The following is a 25897-nucleotide window of genomic DNA, read 5'->3' on the forward strand; positions in this document are numbered from 1 at the left end:
ATGGCTATATTGGAAGATCTTGTCCTCCTGTCCCCCAGTTCCACCACCTTACTGCTGACTGTTCTGGTCCTGCTGGTCCTCTACCTTTTCTTCTCCAGCTCTAGCCCCCAGGAGAAGGAGCCTCCAGGACCCAAACCTCTTCCCCTGCTTGGTAATTTGCTGCAGTTGGATCACAAGTTGCCTCACAACACCCTCTGTAAGGTAAGTAGTTGATATTAGGTTTTTTTTTTTTTTTAAAGGTGGTGGCCAGAGGAGAACCAGAATCTACATAGGGTTGAATAGGCCAATAATGTAAAAACTACCGATATTGTAAAACAATGTAATAAAACTAAATGTAATAAAGCTGATAATGTATTAAGCTGATAATGTAATACAATCTTGAACCAATAATATTAATATAATACTAATATAATACTGAAATCTCTTCAAATGTCGTTTAATCTCTGCACAGTAATAAGGCCCGGATCTACTAACATGTTGCAATTCCCGGCGCAGCGCAAAAGCAATTGCGGGTGCAATTGGTACCGCCAGCGCAAAGTATTTACTAAAGTAGGGCATGCAAATTAACAGAGGCGCAGATAATTAATTAGAATTGCGACTGCACTAATATAAGGGCCACGCAATGCGCACAATAGCCCATTAGTGGCAACGTAACGATGGGCAAAAGAAGCACAAATGTCTCTCCAGTGGAGCTGGAAGTGTTGGTGGCAGAGAAAGAGCTGCAGAGAAGAGTTCTACCCGTGCATAAAAAGTCACTCTGGAACGACATAAAGTTAATGCCCTTGGGCACCACAAGCACAATTTAGTGGAGGTAAAAAGCGCTGAGGTGAACCAAAATGCTTACCACAAATAAAGCCAAAGAGGAGCCTTAACTCCCTTGGAGGAGCAAGTGCAGAAGAGCCTGACTGAGACATAGGTGCCAGGTGGGAGGGATGGAGACATGGTGAAGGTACACCTCTCCACGGTGGTGACAGTTATTACGCACACTTGTTTTAGTTGCATTGTTTTCATCAAGGCAATGTTGCAGAGACATTGGCTCATAATAAATGTCAGCAAATACAGAGAAGAGCCGGCAACTTTTCCTTTTTGTATATTTAGGTAATAGTCTGAATATTGAGTGCGCATTCTACTATGCTGCCAATGAGGGTTAAATTGTACATTTTTAAGTCAGTATACTTGTTTAAACCCTGTGATCTAATGACTGCATGTTATGCTGTGTAGATGACTGTCAATTTGATCTTGGAGCCAGTTCCAGCAGAGCTATCCTATGCGCAAAATGATAAGACATGCTTTTCCTAGGTCTTAAATTGCGTGCACAATCAACAGGTTTTAACGGCCACCGCCTCTTGATAAATCACGTCCACTACCAATTTCCATAAATCCCTCCCTTTATTTTGCGCCTCAGCCTTGGAACACCCACAAATCATGTAATTAGGCCAAACCGCAAAAAACGGCACACACAGATCAACCCATGATTTCAGGCGCAAATGCCCTGTGCGCTGGCTTAGTAGATCAGAAAACAAGGTTTTAGCACCCGCAATGCGATTTGCACTGGCGCAAACCTTTAGTAGATCCGGGCCTAAGTGAATTAAGTGTAAAATAAGTACTCTTTAATTTTTTCATTTTGATAACAATTTAGTAACCTGAAATCCACTCAATGCCATTCTAAAATGTTGTGGTCAGGCTTGCATGCAGTCATACTCAACCAGAACTATTTTCCTCACTGCTTACGTAATTTCTGACCCAGCTGCTGAGTCAATACAGAATGCTGGGTCTAACAGCTAAGGCTGTTATATACACATTAATGTCCTTTGGACATCTTTCCATTTGATTGCCATGAATAGGGGTTATGTGCAACTTATTTCCGCATTCTGGTAAACAGATTTACTTGTTTCCTGTTCAGTTTCGCTTTACCGAAAGCTCATTGTTGTACCAGCTACGTGTGGATATGCCCTTATGTTATTCACGGTGTTTTCGGGAGCTGCCAAAGATGAGCATTTCCGATGTACACCGTATATGCAGGTTGACCTACAAGACTCCCACGACCAAACTGGATAAAGGGTTTAAGCTATATGCTTCTTCATACATCTGCAACTATGAGGGTATGTAGCTGTCTACTAGCTAGCCGGATAGCTATCTGGCTAGCTCACTACCTAACACTGTTGTTAAGAGAGTCTCATCCCAGCAAATGTATAGCTATGCCTACATAATCATGTTGTTGTATTTTTACCAGTATCAAACAGAGACAGGCTGACTAGCGAAATCGGTATCAGGGCAGCAGCCTGTCACAGGTCTATGAGGAAAAACTAGAAGCCTCAGCTTGAGAGTAGGGATTGCTAGTGGGGATGTTGTATAACATGTTCTGTTCTGTTCACATTCACTTCCAGTTCCAATCCCAGTTCAGGGATCTGGTATTAACCAGATAAATATAATATATTTATCAAGCCTCTCAGAATAGGTGTAGGCTAATCAGGGATCATGACCAGCTCTGCAGAGTCTTTTGCAGAGAGAATCCTCAAGGGAACAAGGCAGACAGCGGAGATGAAGAGAGGCACCGATATAGAGTTTGAGGCGGCAGTGGAGTACTGCAGGATGAAGAATGTCAACTATTCACCCTGTGGTCTTGTCATCCACCCTAATGCCCCTTGGCTTGGTGCCTCACCCGATGGGTTGATTTTTGACCCAGTCGAACAGCCACCATCTGGACTGGTTGAGATATGGACTGCAAATACCTTCACATGAAGCATGGTACATTGGCTCCCTGTGAAAGCCATGTGTACTACTGGGAGGTGCAGGGTCAGCTGCTCATCACTGGCCTGCAGTAGTGTGACTTTGTGATTTGTGCCCAGGAAGACATGCTGGTGCAGCGCATCCATGTTGACCCAAAGATCACAGCAGTCAGAGAAAGGGCAGACCATTTTTACTTTAATGTGTACATGCACAAGTACCTGTCGGTTTCCAAAAGGTTTTGCTGAGGGGTTCTGAGTTCAGTGGGGAGGCCTTGCTAGGAACAGAAGCTTTGTGATTTGCTAGAAGCTTTCATTTGTGACCGAGAAGAGAAGCCAGGTACATTAGTTGACAAAGCCACCTTGGGAATTTCACCCAAAGAGCTCTTAACCAGAATTGAGTTATACCCTTTCCAAAGAGGAGCAAATGCATAGTTTTCCAAGCATAAAAATTACAGGTTTATTTGAAATTTACAAGATCCAAGTTAAAACCTAGAATACAGGAAGCTTAACACTCTATAAAATGATAAAACGTACAGGTTGCTACAACATAGGCCTCTAACAGCCAGGAGGAGTGGTTGATTGTCTATAGAGAGAGGCTAAAATACTAAGGCTATCCCAGAGGAGTCAAGGCCACAGGTGCAGGTTCACTACAAAATAGTACAGCAAACGGTGAATAATATTATATGTACTGTATATAAACAGAAACACATGCAAACAGGTGACTAGGAAGGGGGAATTGCCAGCAACAGCCCCTCTCAGCAGGACAACTGCTCCTCCGCTCCTGGCAAGGCCGACCTGCAGCCAGAGGTTTAAAAGAAAGAAACACAGGCAGCTGGTTTGGGATGAAGTAATGAGGCTATCAACAGAATGTTTTTCCCCATGTACAGTTTAAAAAAAAAAAAGGAACAATGATACACCGACAAGATAAAAATCAGGCAAAACATCTAAGGAAACAGGCAAACACAAAGGTGGTTAACACATATGTCCACAGATTCCAGAACCAATACCTCTAGAACTATTTAACTTCAAGATTTTACCTTCACATCAGTACATCATGTCAAGTCCCCTGGGGCAACTTGGGTTCTTGAGATGACACCTCTCCGCACATCCCGGTCCAGCATGTCAGAGCGCAGTTCATCAGCGCTGGCGTAGCCAGTGTCCTTCTTCAGCACGTCCACGTATGTTATCCTCCTAGCACCTCCAAAAACTGCAGCTGAACAGGAACTGAAGACTGCTGCAACCCAGGCTCAGCGGATTGCTGCAGCACAGGTACAGAAGACAGCTGCAATCCAGGAACAGAAAGCTTTTGTGTCGCAGGAACAGGAAACCACCACAGCTCAGGGACAGGAAGCTTTCGTGGCGCAGGAACAGGAAACCGCCGCAGCTTGGGAACAGGGAGCTTTCACGGCACAGGAACAGGAAACCGCCACAGCTTGGAGACTCTGAGGCGCTGGGCAGCGGAGACTCTGAAGCGCGGCGCAACTGAGAGAGCCAGTGGCGTGGGGAGCCATGGGGACCACACCTTCTCCTGGAGACTCCACTGTACCCCGTGAGAATGACGAGGCAAGTCCCCTCAAAGGGTGACCGCTGGGCTTCTGGGCAGTTCCTCAGTTGTTCCGTAAAAGACCCACAGGGTTCAGGGAATTCCGGATCAGGATAAGCTGAATCAGGGCAAACAGGTTCAGGACAGGCAGGAAGCGGGCTAGCCAGCTCAGGACAGGCAGGTTCAGGACAGGCAGGAAACGGGCTAGCCGGCTCAGGACAGACAGGTTCAGGACAGGCAGGAAATGGGCTAGCGGGCTCAGAACAGGCAGGTTGCAGGCTGATGAACCCGAGCCTAAACAGCTGGGGTGCAGACCGAAATGCAGGCTGGAAACTAGCAGGCCGGGAAGCAGGCTGAGACGCTGACAGGAGCAGGCTGGAGGCTAGCAGGCCGGGAAGCAGGTTGAGATGCTGACAGAGGTGCAGGCTGGAAGCTAGCAGGCTGGAGGCTAGCAGGCCGGGAGGCAGGCGGAGACAAACGGACAGGGAAAGGGGCTGAAACCCCCTGGAGCTTTTTTCCACTGCTAGGACATGAGAGGGTTGGGGCTTGAGTGCGCTGGGGAAAGAGTGCAAGAGTGTCGAGGAAGTCCTTCACCCACTCAGGTAGTGAGTTCCTCAGCCAAGGCTTAAAGGACACGGCCCTGTGGGCCATAGTCAGAGCTGCCAGCTTGCATTCAGGATCAGAGGCCCTCCTCCAACAACCTGTGAGGCTCTGGAGAGTGTAAGTCAGCTCAAACAGTTCTTCCTCCAAATTTCCAGCTGCTGGGTCCGTAATGGCCAGTTCATACTGTCAGAGGAGAGGCAGAGACTAGGACAAACCAGGCGGAATGGTCTAAGCAGACCAACACAAAACACTGGTGACAAAACTGGAAACATGGGGAACACAACAAAGACAGGTAACACAGCGAAAACACAACAGACGAACTGGCAAGGACTACAAGGAACCAAGACAAGATATACACATAGACTGATTACACATGAGGGATAGCTGGCTGGCAGGGGAGAGTCCGGGAGGTGATTGGCTTATGACAGGCAGGAGAAAGCAGAACAAGGACACGAGGCTAATGGGCTGATGACAGACAGGTGTGGTGGAAGCAGGAGGGGGGGAACAGGTGATGAGGGGAAGTCCGAGAACATCTGGTGGACAGGTGGAGAATGGCAGGACTGGGGAGTGAAAGGAGCAGGAGAGGCAGGCAATGGAACAACCGGTCCCATGACAATAAGTGTGTTTTTAGAAGGGATTTAAAAGATGAAACTGATTTAGCTAGCCTAATTTCCTCAGGCAGGTCATTCCAAAGTCTAGGCGCCCTGATAGAGAAAGCGCAGTAACCTTTAGTCTTGAGCCTGTTGACTGTGGAACAACCAAAAGGGCTTTGCCTGAGGAGCGAAGGCTGTGTTCCGGCTCATAAAGAATTAAAAGGTCAGCAATATAGGGGCTAGACCATTCTGTGCTTTAAATGTAATCAGTAAAATCTTAAAATCAATTCTAAATCTTACTGGTAGCCAGTGCAGATGTGCTAAGACTGGAGTAATATGGTCTCTACGTTTAGTGCCAGTTAAAATTCTAGCTGCAGCATTTTGAACAAGCTGGAGATATGAGATTGATTTTTGACTGAGGCAGGTATAGAGAGAGTTGCAATAGTCTAGATGAGATTAAATAAAAGCATGAATTACCTTCTCTAAATCAGCATGAGATAAAAATGACTTGATTTTTGATACATTTCTTAGTTGAAGGAAGCAGGACTGCACAACTCTCTTTACCTGATCCTCGAAAGTTAGGTCACTTTCAAAACTCACTCCTAAGTTTCTGGCCACAGGCTTTATATTTGATGATAAGTCACCTAGATCATGTAAAATAAGATTTCTTGCGTTGGGCTGCCCGAATAAGACTATTTCAGTTTTGCTTTCATTTAACTGAAGAAAGTTTTGTGACATCCAACACTTAATGTCCTTGAGACATTTTCTGAGAGTATTAAAGCAGTTGGGATCATTATCTCTGAAGGGTATATATAACTGTGTGTCGTCAGCATAGCTGTGAAAGGAAACATTATGCTTACGAATTATATGACCAAGTGGAAGCATGTAGAGGGAGAAGAGGATGGGGCCAAGAATTGAGCCCTGTGGAACCCCACAGGTGATGTCTGCTGTGGTCGACGATGACCTATTGTGACAGAGAAGGTCCTATTAGATAAATAGGATTTAAGCCAACTCAGTGCTAAGTCTGAGATACCTACCCACTGTTCAAGGCACTCAATTAAAATAGCATGATCTACGGTGTCAAAAGCTGCACTCAGGTCTAGAAGGATTCAGACTGAGCATTCTCCTGCATCAGCTGTGAGGAGGAGGTCATTAGCTACTTTGACAAGGGCTGTTTCTGTGCTGTGTAATGCTCTAAAACCTGACTGGAATTTTTCAAAAATATTATTATGGTTCAGATAAGATAATAATTGGGTAAAAACATTTTTTTCTAAAACTTTTGATTAAAAAAAGGCAGTTTAGAGATGGGTCTAAAATTAGTAAGATCAAATGCATCAAGGCTGGGCTTTTTAAGAAGAGGCTGAACTACTGCATGCTTAAAACTAGAGGGAAAAGTTCCTGTGGCCAGAGAACTGTTGACAATAGACAGAATACTAGGACCTACTGTGTCAAAGACATCTTTGAGAAATTTTGTTGGAACAACATCAGAACAGCAAGTAGAGGACCTCATTTGAGAGACAATATCCTTTAAAAACAATGAGGAAAACTGGCTGAAAACCATTTAAAACAGCTGAATTTTCCAAGATAACAGAGGAGTCCCTGTCAGCAGGTGAAATCTGACATCTTATATTTTCAACCTTCTGAGTAAAACTAAAAATTCCTCACACTTCTCTTGGGAGGCTTCAAGGCTGTGGCTCGGGGAGGGGCTAATGACAGAATCTATGGCTTGGAAGAGAACCTTAGAGTTGTGACAGTTTTTAGATATAAATTCTGAGAAAAAGCAGCTCTTGCATCCTTAACCATTTTCTGATATATGAGCATTCGATTTCTCAAGATATCATGGAAGATCTGTAATTTATTAGCCTTCCATTTACGCTCAGCTTTTCTATCTCTTAGAGAGGCCCGAGTTGTATCATTGAGCTACGGAAGAGCTCGAGGTTTTGTCCTCCTGTTTTTGAGAGGAGCAATGGAATCGAGTACTACCAAACAGGTTTGATTAAAATGAGTGACTAGCTCATCAGTGTGACTGTGGGATGTCATGACAGATATATCACTCATATATCACTCAAGCCTCAGAGAATTTGGTTGCAGAGGTTGCGTTAAAAATGTGAGAGCTGAGTGGAGAGGATGGCTTTGAGGTAGAAGGAAGTAGCGGAGCATCAAATACAATTGCCTTGTGGTCAGACATACACATATCCTTTATCTCAAGATTATTTACGGGCAAACCAAATGAGAGTACAAGGTCAAGAGTATGGCCCTTTACATGAGTAGGCTCAGTAACAAATTGAATAAGATTAAAAGACTCAATAAGCTGCATAAAATCAGTGACAAGTGCATGTGATGGGCAACACACATGGATGTTAAAATCACCAAGTATTAAAATTCTGTCGTATTTAGCCACAATGAGAGACAGGAGGTCAGAGAATTCCTGGATGAAGTCTTGGTTCAGTTTAGGGGGTCTGTAGACTAGGACACATAGCAAGGGAGCCTTACCATTTACTAGGAAACTCAGTGATTCAAGTGTGAAAAGTACCATTACAGATGGGGGAACATTTTATATGATTTTTGTGAATAACAGCTACCCCGCCACCACGACTAGATAGCCTGGGTTGATGCAAATGAATAAAGCCAGGGAGTGTAGCTTCAATCAATATAGTGAAATCACCTAGACTCAACCAAGTTTCAGTAATCATAAAAAAAAATCAAAATTAAAAGAGTTAATAAAATCATGGCAGATAAAAGACTTGTTAGAGAGAGATCTAACATTCAAAAGTCCAAACCTGACAACTAGGTTGGAGGTCGGAGTGAAAGATCTCTTCTTATCTGAGAATGAAGTGCAGACAATTGATACGATTCTGAGAGTTGATGCCTCTGGAATTGATGCACAGCTTCACTATGTTAAGTCTTTCCCTGGTAATAACAGGAATATTGGTGGGGGAGAAATTATCAATGGAACTGTTTTTTGATAGACCAAGCACTGTGGGATATTCTAATTTTGACCCGGAACCAAAGTTATAGTTACTTGGCCCCTGGGGACGTCAATTGGTGGCGGAGATGTCCACTCTGTTGATGGCCACAAGGTGGTCACGGGAGGCAGAGTGATGGTTGTATGTGGTTGAATAAAATATGTTACCAGCCAGCATTTGTGAGCCACGGTGGTCAGGGTGGAGACCATCCCTTTTGAAAAGAGCAGACCATTCCCAGAAAAGATTAAAATTATCAATAAAACCATAATTCAGACTAGGGCATTGGGATTGAAGCCAACTGTGGAGGCTAAGCAGTCTGCTAAGCAGTCTGCTAATAATAGACCCCACTCACCTGCCAACGTCATTCAAAGCAGCTTATTCAGCCCTGCAACCATGCCAGCAAGGCTGAATTCGTAAGAACTCTCGTTCTTCACTTGTAAAACCTGGGTTGTAGTACAACCCCAACGTTTAACTCATACTACAATGCATACCACCATCCATGCTGGCCATAGAGAGGGCACTGCTAATTGCAACCCTTCTGACCCAAGGAGGAACCAATATAGGATATCATGACCAACCAAAGCTATAGATTATCCCATAAAACAGTATGCAAATAAAGGCCAAAACGTCCTGACAATACAACGTGCGAAAAGGACACATTGGACATCCAGACTACAATACCTAACAAATGTTGACCATGCGGCAGCTGCACACATGTTTATGTTTATTTAAGGATCCCCATTAGAAGCACATGGATGTGCCTCTAGTCTTCCTGGGGTCCTCCACTGACACACCACGTAAAAGTGCCCATGAAGTTGAAACATTCCTAGTAGAATGAGCCTTTAGGCCCTCTGGGGGATCCTCTATATCCTCATGGCAGGCAGAAATAGCAGCCGAGTAGACCTTCAAGGAGGAGGGAGACAAACCATTGTCCCGCAAGCTCTGAAGGAAGCACAGAATGATCCCTATACCGCAGTATATTGGGTCCTCATTACGCGTCGCACAGCAGCGCATTAAGGCTTGCCATCTATATGCATACAGAGAATGAGTAAATGGGGCTCTGGCACTCTGTATTGTCTCTATGACTGCTAAAGGTAAACCCTCACCAAGCAGATGTTCCTGTTCAGGAACCAAGCAACCAACCTCCACTTGTGAGGGGAAGGATGGAAAACTTCTCCTCCCGCCTGGGTTAGGAGATCTGCGTGCAACGGGAGTATCCATGGGGTCCCATGCACCATTAAGCTCAGGTCCGCGAACCAAGTCTGTGATGGCCAATAAGGGGCTACCAGAATAGGTTGCAACCTGTCTTCCTTCACAGAACCTGTTGGATCAGTGGAATGGGGAGAAACGTGTAAAGCCCTTCTCTTGGCCACCGGTGCGCTAGAGCATCATGACCTGACGGGGGGTCGTCGTTGTGAATGGAGAACCACAGCGGGCAATGTGTTGCAAGACGCGATGTGAACAGATCGATGCGCGCTCAACCGAACCGGGCCCAAATTTCCTTCATTACCTGTGGGTGTAGGCTCCACTCCGCAGGGTGAGGATTGCCCCTCGATAGGAGGTCTGCTCCCCGATTCAGCTGACCTTGAATGTGCGCCGCTGTCAGGCAGAGCAAGTGTTTGTGCGCCCACAAGTGTATCTGAATCACCACCTGGTGCAGGGCTGGCGAATGGACTCCGCCCTGTCGGTTTACATACAAGACTGTGGCGCTGTTGTCCGAACGTATCAGCACATGGCGAACTTCTCTCCGATACGCAAAAAATGCTAGGGCCCGGCGGTCAGCTTCCAACTCTAGCACATTTATGTGGCAATATTCCTGCACTCCCCATGGCCCGTTTATCATACGGCTGTCGCATACCACGCCCCATCCACATAGGGAGGCGTCAGTGACAATCCTGAGAGACACATGGCCCAGACGGATGCCAGTAGAGTGTAAGTGTGGGTCCGTCCAGGTTGTCAGGCTCTGACGTTGCGTAATCACAAGCCTGTGGTGACGGTCTCTTACTGAGTTTATGTGTTGACTGATGAACCAACTTTGAAATGGTCGCATGCGTAGCAGGTCGAGTGGGACCACTGCTGATGCTGCAGCCATCAGTCCGAGCATCACCACACACGCGCCGAGGCCGTGTGGCTTTGGCTGTTGTCTGAATACGCCTCCGTCTGTCTGCAGACAGGCGCACTTGCATGGACAGAGAATTCAACTCCAGACCCCAAAAAGTTGGGGAACGAGGCAACTTTTCTTCCAGTTTATCAGGAAACCCAGTCCCTGAAGGTGATCTATTACTGTGTTGGTGTGCGTAATGGCAAGGCTCCTTGACTCCGCTGCTATGAGTGCATCGTCGAGGTAACAATAGATTCTTATTCCCATCTCCCGAAAGGGAGCCAATGCAGTATTTACACATACAGTAAAGGTTTGTGGACTCAGGGAGAGACCGAAGGGGAGAGCACAAAACTCGTAGGCTTTGTCTAGAAAGGCAAACCTCAGATATTTCCGGTGTCTCTCTACAATGGGAATGTGAAAAAAGGCATCTTTCAGATCCACAGAGGTGAAATAATCTGCCCGTCTGATAGCTCTGAAGGCCTTTGCGTCTGAGGCCTTTGATTTGGCAGGAGAGGGTTGTCATTTTTTTTTTCAGTATACAGAGAGGGCCACACAATATATTTTTGAATGTGTGTAGTGTTAAAGTGCTGTTAAAAGAACATTTACTCTATACCAAAAAGTAAGCAAAAATACCACATATCAGTCCGTTACTTAAGCTAGGCTACTCTGATCACAGACTAGAGGAGACAATTTAATCTTCAATGCCAAAAAAGGGCTATAAATGTTGGTCAATTTATTATTGGTCAATTTTTTCATCTTGAGAAATATTGATCGTGCAGACCCAGACAAGAGGAATAACCAATAAATATTATTAAATTAGCAGTATTCACATTTAATGGCAGCTGTTTATTAAATACATTTCAAAATATCTGTTGTTCAGTTTACAATTTACAGCTCAACTAGTGCTGCATGAAATTTAGTTAAGGTAAGATAAGATGGTACTTTATTGATCCCCTTGGGGAAATTCAGGTATCACAGCAGCAATCGGCAGACAATGCCAAGGAAGTCAAGCATAATTCAAGTACAGGAAGGAATGGTACTAATATACAACAATAGTGACAGTGCAAATAAACGCAAATAATAATGCAAATAATAATAATAATGGATATACGTAATATCCTTGTGCAGCATAGTCAAGAGTTCAAGTGCAAGTTCAGTAGGCTACCATAATATTGAGTTTCACATGGTCTTTCTGGCATCTGGTTGCTGCCATTTTTTTTCATAGCAATATATTACTACAGTTGAAATCTACATTAAAAGTCAGTTGAATTAATTAGTTTACATGTAGGCTATTGTGATCTGAAATACACCAACACTGCTGCCTGTAGCAGAATTATTCATCCTTACACCACAGATTCACCCTGTACAGTAGATTATCTGATTAGATTTTGGAGCAGCTTACATAAATCTGCATATTGATGTGGACAAACAAATTTTCCTGAAACTACTATATATATATATAACCAACCCTGAAACTAACGTGTGCTATGTGGAGATTTACGTGAGACGTAATCATATAAACAAATATCCACACACGCGGACCAGAGGCCTGTCTCACAAAGCGAGATTAGTGGGTTAGCGAGCTAACTTTGCGTTTAACCCTAACTTTTCTGTCTCACGAAGGTGGCTCACTCGTAACCGGGGTAGATCACCATGGTAACTTATGCTGCACGGCTAACCAGAGCAGGTTAAGTTCAGGCTATCCGATCAAAACATATGAAAGGCCCGCCTCCTGACCAATCAGCTCTCTGGAAACGGAGTCACCATTCCTACAGGATCCTGATGTGGACAAATATACCGCATTCAAATGAAAATGACAAGTAATAGAAAACTGTTAGGCTACTGCTGAATTAACAGACACACACACACATATATATATATATATATATATGTATATGTGACGGGCAAAGACTAGGACCCAGATGCAGACACACGGAGGCAGAAAAATGATGAAAAAACTACTTTACTGAGAGTTGAGCAAAATACAAAAAGGCAACCAAACCAGGTAGGGATCAGACAAGGCAGAGTTCAGATAACCGAATCCTACAAACAGGAACATGAAACGCGGGAAAGCTAGGCAGAACACACTAGACAATCTGGCCCGGACTGAAGGGAAAGTGACTGGTATATATAATTGCTAGAGTAATTATGAATTATGGCCAGCTGGTGCAGGGAGGAGCTGGACTGGACTGATTGAAGCTCTCAACGGGACCTAGAAACACAACACATAGACAAGACACACAGACAAACAGACAGGAGTAGGAGAGGCAGGCAGGTCAGGAGGTGAGGCAGGCAATGGAACAGCCAGTTCCATGACAATATGCATATGTATATATATGTATGTAGTAGTTAAATGTTTAGGTTTACCTCTGTTCATCTTGTTGTCCTTGTTTTTAGCTCTATATTTATTCTGTGTAAGTACATTGAGAGCAATGAAAAAAAAACGGAGTCAAATTCCTTGTATGTGTACATATTTGGCCAATAAAGCTGATTCTGATTCTGAAAATGTGTTGTGGTTTCTGTCACCCTCTAGTGATCATAAAAAATTGTTTAGTGTAGCTTTAAGATTTGGAGTTCATATTAACACAGCCCATTTCTTATGTGAAGACAAGTATGTTGACAGATTTATTTGATTGATTGACTGAGTGATTGATTGATTTTATTTGACAGTTTCATTTTAAAAACACCGGATCTGCCAAGGCATTGAGTGCATACATAAAAGGAAAAAGTCAGGATAACACAATAAAGCTCAGAGGCTTATTTCCATTGTGGTCCCTTTGGGGATGGGGGGTGTGTAGAGGAGGGGTCAGGACGGCAGATCTGACATGGCAAGAATGACACAAAAACATGAATCAAAACAATAATACAATACACTCAGCAAGTTATTCACAGTATTAACATCAAACACACTCTTTGGACAATGCTTGGCCCTACTCGCCACTCTGTTAATAAAACTAATTAAAAACTCTGTACATCAGAGATAAATACATCAATATATCAACATTACTACGCAGCCCCCTCAGCAGATTATATACAAGTCTGGGTCTGTCCATAATAATTAAAATAAATAAGCTACATCAAAAACAAACCAGCAACCAACAAACAAGAAAATAAAATATAGAAAGACACTCTATTATCAGACATAATATCCTAAGCCAATTCTTAAAGGGTAACTTCGGTATTTTTCAACCTGGACCCTATTTTCCCAACTGCGGGTGTCTAAGAAACTAATGGGGACAACAATTTTTGAAATTGGTCCAGTATTGAGCGAGATCGCTTCAGCCGGCAGCCGCGAAACAGGCTGCAGTGTAATCCGACGGGGCAAATGCGCACCGTCAATGTACGTCCACTAAAAATGCTTGTTTTTGCCACTGACTGGCTCAGATTGTTATTATAAGTGTCTGACACAATATGGAAAGGACCCTATACAGAAATGAAACGTACTTCCTTACCTTTAGCTTGATCCCGTCTGTGTGTAACCAAGGCTCTGTTCGAAACCGTTCCCTATTACAGAAATAGTGCACTATATAGTGTATCCGCCATTTTCTACTAGTGTCCGAATTCTCAACGGTTAATTTGATTCACTAAATAGTCCACTATAAGATACCCACAATGCACTACAAATTGTAGTGAACAGACAGTGTACCCTACAATTTCTCCTGTATACCACAATGCAATGTGATCGTGTCTTACCGAAGAAGAAGAAACAGCTAGCTAACACGTTAGCTAATAGAAACTGGTCTATTTACCGGTTGACAGCGTTAGCAAATCAACAAAAGACGTATCAGACTCCTCAGTCGAGTTTCCTCCGTTTTGAACCAAGAGCAGCAAAACTGCAGGAATCATCGTTACAGGTCAGCTGACTACTTTATCCACCAGTACAGGACAGGAGGTGATATGAAAGCTTGTGCTAGTCATTAGCTCACAAGCTTGTTTACCAAACCAAAACAGCTCGCTGCCATTAGCAGACAGCACCAAAGTTGATAAAACCACACTTGCACATGATTAGAATTTCAACAATTTATTTGTAATTTAATGTTGAAAACTTGTCAAAATCAATACGACCTGAGTCCATTTCAACCTCCTGTCATGATGCTTGGTTTATTTACGTGATGCTGGGCGCATCCCGGTGCGTCACACGAATATCCAGCGCATTTTTTTGATGCAATTATATTTACTGTAGTGTCCGAAATTTCGTTTGGTCGTTGCCCATATAGTTCACTATATGATAAACACTACATGGGGAATAGTGAGTGAGGGAATGAGTGAACCATTCCGAACGCAGCCTCGCCCAAGTCCCGCGAGAGCTTAGTTGTTGCAGGAAGTCACCTGTGGAAACGTGAGTGAGAGTTGGAGAGAGGAGTGCCACCGGGAGGAGTTTGTTGTGTTGGAGTACAGAGATCGTAGCTTAGCGTTATCTAAAAGATCTAAATAAAAAAAAAACAAAAAAAACAATGGTTCGTGTTTGCGCATTTCCGAATTGTGCCAACAAAATGTCGCGCAACACTTCGCGCAGCTTTCACAGACTGCCTTTGTTGGATAGTGACCCGCTGAAGTTGTGGCTAGTTGTGCTACAAATGGATGCCAACACTCCTGTCCATACGCTGCGCCTTGCAGACCATCGGGTCTGCAGTGACCATTTTGACCGGTATGACTACAGCCAGCCAAAGAGGAGACGAAATCCTATCCCAAAGCACTTTTTCCTAAAGAAAAATGCTGTCCCAAGAGTGGAGAGACCTGCTCCAGACAGAGTGGAGGTAATGTTATCAGCTAAAGTTATTGCGTTGTCATGGCATCAGTACACACGGCAAAAACAATCACTAAACTAGAAAGGCACTCGGAGAGCGCAGACCTCCGCCAAGGTTCATGCTATTATTGTTTGTTCGTGAGTCGGATCCAGATCCGCTCCAAAATTTAATGGGTTCTTCCTTGGCCCATGCTACACCCTTCCACCAAGTTTCATGAAAATCGGGCCAGTATTTTTTCCGTAATCCTGCTGACAGACAAACAAACAAACGGCACCGAAAACATAACCTCCTTGGCGGAGCTAGCCAGTAGTATGTGTAAAATATCAACTGAGTCATGATTGATTATAAAATATGTATATAGATTCATTTCCCCTTTTCAGCAGTTGACATTCATAATAATACAATAAGTGATATCAACAAGCTGAAATTATCTGTGTAATATTGTTGCCAAAGTGTGTGTGCGTGGTGTAAAAATGTCATATTTATGCTTATCTATTATACGACCTATAAGACTACTTTTATGCCTACATTTGTATATCCTATACATTAGCAGATAGGCTATCATAGAGATACTTACTGGCAATGAATGATGATGGTAGCTCTTCAATGAGTAGGAGCTCTTCATCCGTATACTCTGGCTCAAATAAATACGGGCCGCCATCGAATTCAAATGCCTCTTCCACGTTGTCGAAATCAGGTAAATATTCAGTCATGACTTAGAAAATCTTTTAGATAACACTGAGCTACGATCTCTGTACTCCAACACAACAAACTCCTCCCGGTGGCACTCCTCTCTCCAACTCTCACTCACGTTTCCACAGGTGACTTCCTGCAACAACTAAGCTCTCGCGGGACTTGGGCGAGACTTGGTTACACACAGACGGGATCAAGCTAAAGGTAAGGAAGTACGTTTCATTTCTGTATAGGGTCCTTTCCATATTGTGTCAGACACTTATAATAACAATCTGAGCCAGTCAGTGGCAAAAACAAGCATTTTTAGTGGACGTACATTGACGGTGCGCATTTGCCCCGTCGGATTACACTGCAGCCTGTTTCGCGGCTGCCGGCTGAAGCGATCTCGCTCAATACTGGACCAATTTCAAAAATTGTTGTCCCCATTAGTTTCTTAGACACCCGCAGTTGGGAAAATAGGGTCCAGGTTGAAAAATACCGAAGTTACCCTTTAAGCGCCAGCTTGAAACCTCCCAAGCTGTTTATTGCATTATGCTATTAATGCATTAATTTGCTTATTTAATTACCTCATTAGCTTATGTTTAATATATCATGGTGGGACATTATGCAGCTCATGTGCCTCGTTTGTTTCATGGCTCTGTCTCAAACAGCTAGGATTTTTTTTTGGTGGACAAGACACACACAAACTGACACCATGGACACAGTACAGCTGCGCAGACAAAACTGATTTGACCACACAGTTTTTGTATTAATCTGAACATGGTGCTCTGATGTTCTCAAGTCTTTGTGGACAGCAGCATCCAGTGTTGTTACACTTTATTACTGGTTTGATTGCTGTGTGATGTTATTATTATTATGTTACCTTGATCTCAGCTCTCTAAGAAATATGGACCAGTATTCACAGTCCATCTTGGACTCAAGAAGGCGGTGGTCCTGGCAGGATACAAGACGGTAAAGCAGGCTCTGCTCAACCATGCTGAAGTGTTTGGAGAAAAGGAGATTGTCCCAATAATCAATGACCTAAATTTAACACATGGTAAGGACCCAAAAAAGATTTTGTGTTCTATACTTATCCTCTTATTACAATAAGTATTCTACTGTCTTGTATAATTACTCATCAACAATGCTAATTTAGGAACAGAGGAGGAAAAAACAAACATTTTGTTAAAATACTTATCTGCAGGAATTCTATTTGCCAATGGGGACTCATGGAAAGAGATGAGGCATTTTGCCCTGACCAACCTGAGAGACTTTGGAATGGGCAAGAAGGCAAGTGAGCAGAAAATTATCGAGGAGAGTCAGTACCTGATTGAAGTATTTAAACAAAAAGAGGGTAATTATTTTATATAATTTTGCCAAAAATGCAATTTTGGTGGCGATCAAATCGTTTGATTCTTACATTGCTAATTTCTTTGCTATTCTTTTTTTTTTTTTTTTCAGGAAAAGCTTTTAATACTGCCCAGCCAGTAAACTATGCCGTCTCCAATATCATCTGTTCTATTGTCTATGGCAGCAGATTTGAATATGATGACCCAGAGTTCACAACTATGGTGGATCGAGCTAATAAGAACATTCAACTTTTGGGCTCTGCTTCAGTACGGGTATTGCTTCAAATGTATTATTATTCTTTTGCTCATTCTCTCTTTCATGATCTTGCTCAGTAAGCATCTATGCACAAAATAAAGAATAAAGGTCTTCTAATGACATGAAATAGATTTCAAATGTTTAAATTGTTAATGAAAACTTTTTTTTGGTTTAAACCTGCAATATGCAATTTCAGACCCTATAACCAATCCTGAAGCAATGCGTGAGATTTTTTTGAGACTAATGATATATAAATGTAATGATATAAACAAATAGCCACACATGCGGGCCAGCTGTGCTGTTGTTTTCACCTCTTTTATAAAACTCGTTGTCAAACTCTGAATTGAAGCACCTCGATCCCGACCCATTAAGTAGCTTTTAATTTTTTTTAAAACTAGCTTGTCTCCTCCCTCGCTGTTTGAAAGCGGCGCTCTCTCCCTCCCATTCCTGAAAAAAATTCTCGTAATGGCGGAATCAATGAAGTGAGCGAGTAAACTTGTTCAACTAGTAAACTTGCTACTTAGCTCTTCACTTTAAATCTGGCAAAGCGAGACTAACCGGTGACAATTGTCCATAGGTACATTTATCTTAGCTATTAGCCTTTATGCACGATCCTACACTAGGTTTGTCTTTTGGGGTTTCTGTAGTCCAGCAGCTTTGCTGTGGGTTTATTTACAAAGTGGTTGGAAAATCGCTTAGTGTAGCTTTATATTTTACATATCGTACCATATGTATCTTATGAAAAGCTAGGCACCCTTGATTCGTACTATAGCTAGACATGGCCAGCCGCATTACCTATTACTGCGCGTGCACCAAAATCTATATACTTATACCAAAATGAGATAAAAGTACTAGCAATGTCATCACTGTCTTTTTGAGTTCACATGCAATTTCATCACAGTATTTTTCAATTCACATTCATTTTCATCACTTCTAAATATATCAGTTAATTTTTGTTACTTCCACCCTTCTGAGGCTCGCCTTGACCAAATGATAAATGGCAATGCTGAATGATAGAAAGTGGTGATAAATGATGAAAATGGCTGTTTTTATCAAATCACCACCACTTGCCAGTTTATCAGTCAGTTTTTCAATTCACATATATTTTCATCAAATCACTTAACAATTTATCACTCAGTTTTTCAATTCACGTGCATTTTCATCACTCTTTCAATTCACAAGCATTTTCATCACATCGATTTTTATCATTTAATTTTGGTTACTTCCACCCCTCATACCTGGCTTCCTCTTTCCTTGTGGGTTGTAGTCCAGAGCCTGTCTTGTTACATTGGTTGATTCCTTTCTGAGTGTATGTCCGATCCATCTCCACTTTCTACTTCTTGATTTGATTGTTGATTCGCTCCTCAGTATGTATCGGAGGCAGTTGTTAATAAACACTTGCAGTTTATTGATGATTGTTTTTGTGGTTTTCCAGGTTTCACAGCCATAGAGTAGGACAGATTTTACATTTGAGTTACAAATTCAGATTTTTGTGTTTTTGGAGAGCTGGGAAGAGAGCCATACAGGTCGGAGTGTTCTGAAGGCATGTCTTGCTTTGCTGATGCGTAGCTCCACATCCTCATCGGCTCCTCCATCTGTGCTGATGTTGCTTCCCAGGTAGACAAACTTGGCCACATTTTCTAGGTGTTGCTCCTCGATAGTTATTGCTTGGTGGGATTTGGTGTTGACCCTCATGACCTTGGTCTTTCCAATGTTGATCATGAGGCCTAGCTGTTTGCTGTGTTCATGTAGTCTGTTGGTCTTCAGTTGCATTTGTGTGTGTGTTCCTGAGATCTTCTAATTGTTTGAAAGGAGTCCACTGTAACCCCGTCCTTTGGCCATCCACTGACTTTTTCATGGTCCAATCAATGGCGACAAGGAAGAGCAGGGGGGATAGTAGACAGCCTTGTCGTACTCCTGTTTTAATGTGGAGGGTGTCAGAGAGCTTACAATTTGAGATGACTTGGCCTGTGAATCCATATGCATTTGATAAGGTTGACCAGTTTCATGGGTATTCCATAATGTCGGAGCAGCTTCCACAGGATGTTTCTGTCTAGATTGTTGAAAGCTTTTTCGAAGTCAACAAAGTTTATGAACAGTGATGACTGCCATTCAATGCATTGCTCGACAATTATTCTAAGTGATGTAATGTGATCTGTACAGGAGTTGTTCTTCCGGAAACCTGCTTGTTCCTTCCTGAATATTTTGTCCAGTGATTCTTGCATTCTATCCAAGATGATTCAGCACAGGATTTTGCTGGGGACTGAGAGAAGCATGATGCCTCTCCAGTTCTTGCATTCACTGAGGTTGCCTTTCTTGGGAATTGTGGCAATTAGCTCTTCTTTCCAGTCATTGAGTACCTCCTCTTTAACCCAGATTTCATTTAGAAGCCTGTGTAGGATGTCAGCGGTGGCACTGATGTCTGCTTTCAGCACATCAGGGGGGATGTTGTCATTTCCTGGTGCCCTGCCCAGCTTCAATTTTTTGCTGGTTCTCTTTATTTCTTCCTTTGATATCCTATCACAGTTGATGTTTAGGTCTTGCCTCGCTTCTTCAATGTCTGGGGAGGTCTGTTCAGGACGTCAAAGTGTTGAGGAGTGAGAAGGTTTCCCTGTTTGTCTCTGATAGGTCGGCTAAATCTCTTGTTCTTACCAGCCAACTGTCGGGTGATTTTGTACAATTCCTTAGCATTCTTCTGCTTGGCTGCTGCCTCTGCTTCATTGGTGAGCTCCGCCTGTGCTGTCTTGTCCCTCTTGCAGCTCTTGCTGACCACTCTGTTCTTTTGTTGGTAGTCTTGTCGGAGGCCTTCCTTCTTATTGCTGTCTGTCTCTCTGTTGAGTTTCAGTTTGATGTCTCTCCTGGCTTCAATCTCCCTCCATGTTGCATCAGTGATCTAATCTTTTCTTCTGGGGTCTCTGTGCCCCAGGACAGTTTTGCAAATGTTAGTGATAGCCTTCTTGCATCTTTCCCATTTGTCATTTATGTTTTCTCCCTCTGCTAGGGCTTGGAACCAGTTGCGAAGCTGAATTCCCCATTCCTGCCGTACCTTGATGTCTTTTAGTTTTCTTGTTTCAAATCTTCTCTGTACCCTGTTTCCAGCTTTCTTTTTTACTGCCAACCTCATCCGGAGCAAAACATCTGAGCACCTGTGACAGTGGAATTTGTAGTTGTAGAAAATACTCACACATGTGTATCAGTAAATTTGAAGTCACAGAGAAAAATGCTTTAAGAGTTGCAAACTTGTAGAATTTTTTTCTCTCCCACAAACACAACACAACAGTTACACCTTCTCAAATTCTTTATTTACAGGTGCACAAATCCTATTCTACGAATCACAAATTAAGAAACTCATACGCTCACATTTTTGCTACAGTTGCTGCAGTGAATATGGTGCAAAACACATTCACACACCCGTATTAAATAATGTGAAGTGGACTGCTCCAGGACTACCTTCTTACAATTTGCTTTGGGGTGGAAACCCTCAGCTGCAGCCACCTCCTGCAGGAGTTGAGGAGCGAAGGGGCAGCCAGCATCCTCATAGGCGATCCCCTGGAAAGGACATCTTTGCTCGAGCAGGCCAGCCACTCGATAACCAAAATCATTTAGAGATTTGTATTGTGGAGATGGACTTCTTCAAGCCTTAGTCTGAAAAACGCTGAAAAGAAAATGGTGATGACATGAAACACTGGGATCAATAGAAAGGAATACATTCAACATAACAATGAAAACTGTCCCAACAAAAGAAAGTAATGAGTCAAATTGTTTTTTTTTTTTTGGCATCTCCTGGTGTTAAACACCCTGTTTAAAATGCAAAGTACATGTTTAAAAACACTACGGAAATGTGTTTGTTGCTGTTAAATACATTACTTTACAAGAGGTCTTTCGAATAATCAAAACTATACTGTATACAACAAATCATTTCATTGTAGGCCAATGAGAAAACAAATAATGTGAATTTGTTTGCTTTGCTTGTTTGTTCGACAGTTGTACAACGAGTTTCCAAGGTTGTGCAAATGGTTTGGAGCTCGAAAGCAACTGATGAAGAGTGCTTTTGCTAATAGGAAACAGATGACAGAGTTAATCAGAGGTTTACAGGAGACCCTCAATCCACAGATGTGCAGAGGCTTTGTGGACTCTTTTCTGGCCCGCAAGAAACACCTGGAGGTATACAAATTATGCTATGTGAAGTAGAGGGAAGGAGGTATTACATATTCATTATGGGATAAGGTGCCTTTGTAAAAGATTCAGCAGTCACATATTGGGGTCATACCAATGATCCACCAGACTAGGTAGGAAAGTTGTGAATGGTTAACTCTTGCAATGGCAGGTGGGGCAGCAGGACATAATAGATATCAGCTACTATTGATACTCCTGCAGTGTTATGACTACTCATTAAAGCTGTAGTGAAAATGGGAGACCACATAAAGCATCAAGTATGGTTAATCATTGATTTAATAAAGCAAAACCATAAATGGTAAACATAAACCACTAACAAAATAGGATGTGTACATCAGTATATCAGTGTGTGTGATGGGTGCTGCATGCATTGACAGCAGTTGCTGTCTCACCCTGCTTGGACATGTGGTTCACAGATATGGGTGCAGGGGATAATGGGGGCTGCCGCTCACAGAGAACAAATTTCAGTCTTTTTTCTGAGGTCTCTTCCCCATGCTAATGCCATAGAGCAAGTTAAAGGGTTTAACTACAGCTTATTGGACATGGAGCAGACGATGTGTCTCTTCTGAGAGCACACAGTACAGGCCTTCACTAGCACTGGCTCAACTTCTTGCAAGGAGGCATGTTGGCTAGTAACAGCTCAAGGTCAGCTAGCAGAGTAGCACATCAGACACAAAAGCTACTTTGGAACAACATCCTGCTGATGGAGTACGCATGTAACTGTGGGATAATGTGGTTGCATGAAATTAAATTAATGAAAATGTGGTGTCTTTAAACAGTTGAAGACAACAAAATACGACAGCTACTTGCTGTTGAATTTAAATGTTTGAAATGTCTTGTTCGTTTCAAATATGATTGTACTGACAGCTGTTTCAATTTTTGTAAGGAATCTGGGGATATGAATTCACACTATCATGAGGACAACCTACTGGTGACTGTTGTCAACCTGTTCACTGCTGGCACAGATACTACGTCAACTACGATTAGATATGGCCTACTGTTCATGGCCAAGTACCCAAAAATACAGGGTAAGGAACACACATTAAACCCTCACTTAAATCCTGCTCCATTCCAGCTCTATTGCCTAAGTTTGACAAAGGGAAATAAAGTGGTAATTCTTCAACCACGTGGACTAAAATCATCAGTGATTCTTTGAGAGCATTTGGAGTTTGTAAGAGTGTGTTTGTTGAGAAAAGGCTGATGGATTCAGTTGGGAGAAGGTGACATGAGGCAATTCTTGAAAAGATTAGTTTTCAGAGAGAGTGGAAAGTGTGGACAGAGTCAATGGCAATAAGAGAATCTTAGTTGTTGCCCCTTCAGAAACGTTCCTGTCAATACAATAGTTGTGGTTATGGCTCCTGATTCAGTGGCTTAAGTTTATTGAATAACCTTTACAACTCATCAGATATAGGGTCACCTATTCTTACAAAATATGTTCTTCCTGGGTTTGCAGTGACATCTAGGAATGCCTCAAAGTAGTATTTCATTTATGGGATACCTCAGGGACCACAGTTTCAAATCAGATAAGTAAAAAATCATACCGTATTTTGGCCACTTATGCCAACGTTAATATACATAATTCAATGCATAACATTAATACTTATCAATATTGGATATTGGCCAGCAAGGTTTGTTTTATTATTAGCATTATTACTATGATTATTATTATGATTATGATTGATCATTATTATACTAGTTGTCCTTGGAAAGCTGTTAACCTGAATTGATTTGGACACACATGTTTATTATTAGTGCTATTATCATTATTATTGTTATTATTATTATCAATAACAATAATAATAATAATTAGGATTATCATTATTATTATTGTTGTTGTTACCATTATGTGTTTCAATGTATTCAGTGTAGAGTTTTGGTGTCTCATAGTCCCACCTCACTAAGAATAAAATTCTGAGGCAATTTGTTTTTGCTGCAAAATGTTTTTAATTTAAAGCTAATAATATTGCCACCATATATCGGCTGTTAGTAGCTTCAGTCCAAAAATATCAAAAACCCATGTTGGTTGAACCCTAATGCCAAATTAGTCCAAATTTTAGCACTTACTCCTCACACATAATGGTACTGAAACAAATTCCCTAAAGGACTGGAAACAATTACCCTTAACATTTATCCTCATGAAAATGCTATTCAGTAATAGGCGAGTGATATCTATATTTCTTGGTCATTAAAACGATAAGTTTGGCGAGTTTGGACCTGCAGACAATGCTGGCTCATGAGTCAGCTGTTGGTTGGTTGGTTAGTTGAAACTGCAAGTTCCGTTGCCTCTTGCAGCTGACAAGCAGTCCAAACAAGGTATGTCAAAATATCTGTCTCTCTCCAAAAAAGACATTTGTAGGCTCCACAGGAGAGCTGAGAGTAAATGGATAAGTTGCAGAGTAAATAAATTAAAACTAGCTCTGTTTTCATGACACAATACTGCCATTACGTGCACTTTTTTTCAAGTTTTTTTTTCTGCCGCAGCACAGACTGCTGTGGGATGAAATACATGATAATTTTTTTGGGACTGGGAGAAATTCATAAGTATTTCATTAATATTAGGTAGCTACTATTCTTTTTTTAAACACGTTTTAAGCTTCTGAGTTTCATAACTTGTACGTTTCTCATGCGTTTGTTCTTCCTCATCTTTCACTTCCCAGACCAGGTCCGGGAGGAGCTGAGCAAGGTGATAGGAAGTCGTCAGGTCCGGGCTGAGGACAGGAAGAACCTGCCATTCACTGATGCTGTTATCCATGAGACTCAGAGACTGGCCAACATTGTCCCCATAGTTGCACATTGCACCTCTCGAGATGTAACCTTCCAGGGCTATTTCATCAAGAAGGTAAATAAACTAACAAAGACGTGCTACACTTAATATTGTGTAATAATAAAATGATGATCAGTAACACTGAGCATGCAGTCAATTTATAACATATTGATAATGTTTCAACAAGAGCTTCATGACAGCAACAGGGCATATTAATGAATACTAATTCATATTTGGATTCATAGGGGCAATTACAACGTAAACCTGCCCGCGCATGTCCTTACATGATACATATGAGGAAAAAAACAAACAGGGATTTTGAAAAAAAGAAAACCTTTTCAAAGGAGAGAAAAGAAAAGGTTGTCGGGGTTCAGGTTTAAGTAACGCAGTAACAGAGCGTTACTGGGATTAGTAACTGTAATGTAAGTAGTGAATTTGAATTGTAATCCCTTACACTACTCATTACTGAAACAAGTAATCACATTACTGTAACCGCCCAACACTGGTTATGTGGACATACAAACTTCACCGGTGTTTCGACTGACATGATCGTGAGATAAGAGTTATTGAGTTAAATTGATATGTTGTAGCGGTGTAAAGCTGGAGTTGTTGCCTACTGAGGGTGCTGTGTTGACAAATGTGCCACAGCATGGCCATGTTGCATTGCCACGGATCATACTTCCTTCATGCAGCCAAACTGATACTCAATATAGCACCTGTACACTAATCCTCAAGTAGTTCTGGAACTGTGAAAAACTTTGACAACCCTAAAATGTGTTAACATCTCTTACTTCTACATCTCTTAAGGAGACCCCAGTGGTTCTTCTACTAGCATCTGTTCTTCAAGATGAAAATGAATGGGACAGCCCCGACACTTTTAACCCGGCCCATTTCCTGGATGAGGAGGGGAAATTTCTAAAGAGACATGCTTTCCTACCATTCTCTGCAGGTAAGTCAGTTTAATTTGTTGATGTCTTATTATCACTGAGAAATTTTAGAGACCAAATTTACTTTATTATATTCCTTGATCTGTCTTAGGTCCAAGGGTTTGTGTAGGGGAGAGTCTGGCCAGGATGGAGCTCTTTCTCTTCTTCACCTCTCTCCTCCAGCACTTTCATTTCACTCCTCCACTTGGAGTTACAGAGGATGAGCTGGATTTGACACCTGTATTAGGCCTTACCCTCAGCCCAACACCTCATCAGCTGTGTGCTGTCAGCCGTGTCTGAGTGTTGGCAATTGAAAACAATGAAAAATAAAATAAAATTGCCTATATGCAGGGTGTCTGTCAATAAAACATATTTAGAAGATTTAATTTGAAAAAACAATGATCCACGTTTTAGTTGAAAGGTTATGAATGGTTGCATCTTAGCATATTTTAACCAGGGTTGGGGAGTAAC

General features: G+C 42.2%; 1 protein-coding gene across 1 annotated transcript; it reads left to right on the top strand.

Moving 5' to 3' along the window:
• Positions 1-25726, top strand: LOC139644508 (cytochrome P450 2K1-like). Its single transcript, XM_071519880.1, has 9 exons — positions 1-201; positions 16850-17012; positions 17160-17309; positions 17417-17577; positions 21545-21724; positions 22623-22764; positions 24394-24575; positions 25308-25449; positions 25539-25726. The coding sequence occupies exons 1-9, from the start codon at positions 1-3 to the stop codon at positions 25724-25726; spliced, it is 1509 nt and encodes a 502-aa protein (XP_071375981.1).
• The last annotated feature ends 171 nt before the right edge of the window (positions 25727-25897 follow it).

This window comes from Centroberyx affinis, unplaced genomic scaffold (genome assembly GCF_046629955.1).
Source record: "Centroberyx affinis isolate AG114_WGS23_722 - 3 ecotype Tasmania unplaced genomic scaffold, CSIRO-AGI_Caff_v1 ptg000748l_1, whole genome shotgun sequence".
NCBI classification, from domain to species: domain Eukaryota; kingdom Metazoa; phylum Chordata; class Actinopteri; order Beryciformes; family Berycidae; genus Centroberyx; species Centroberyx affinis.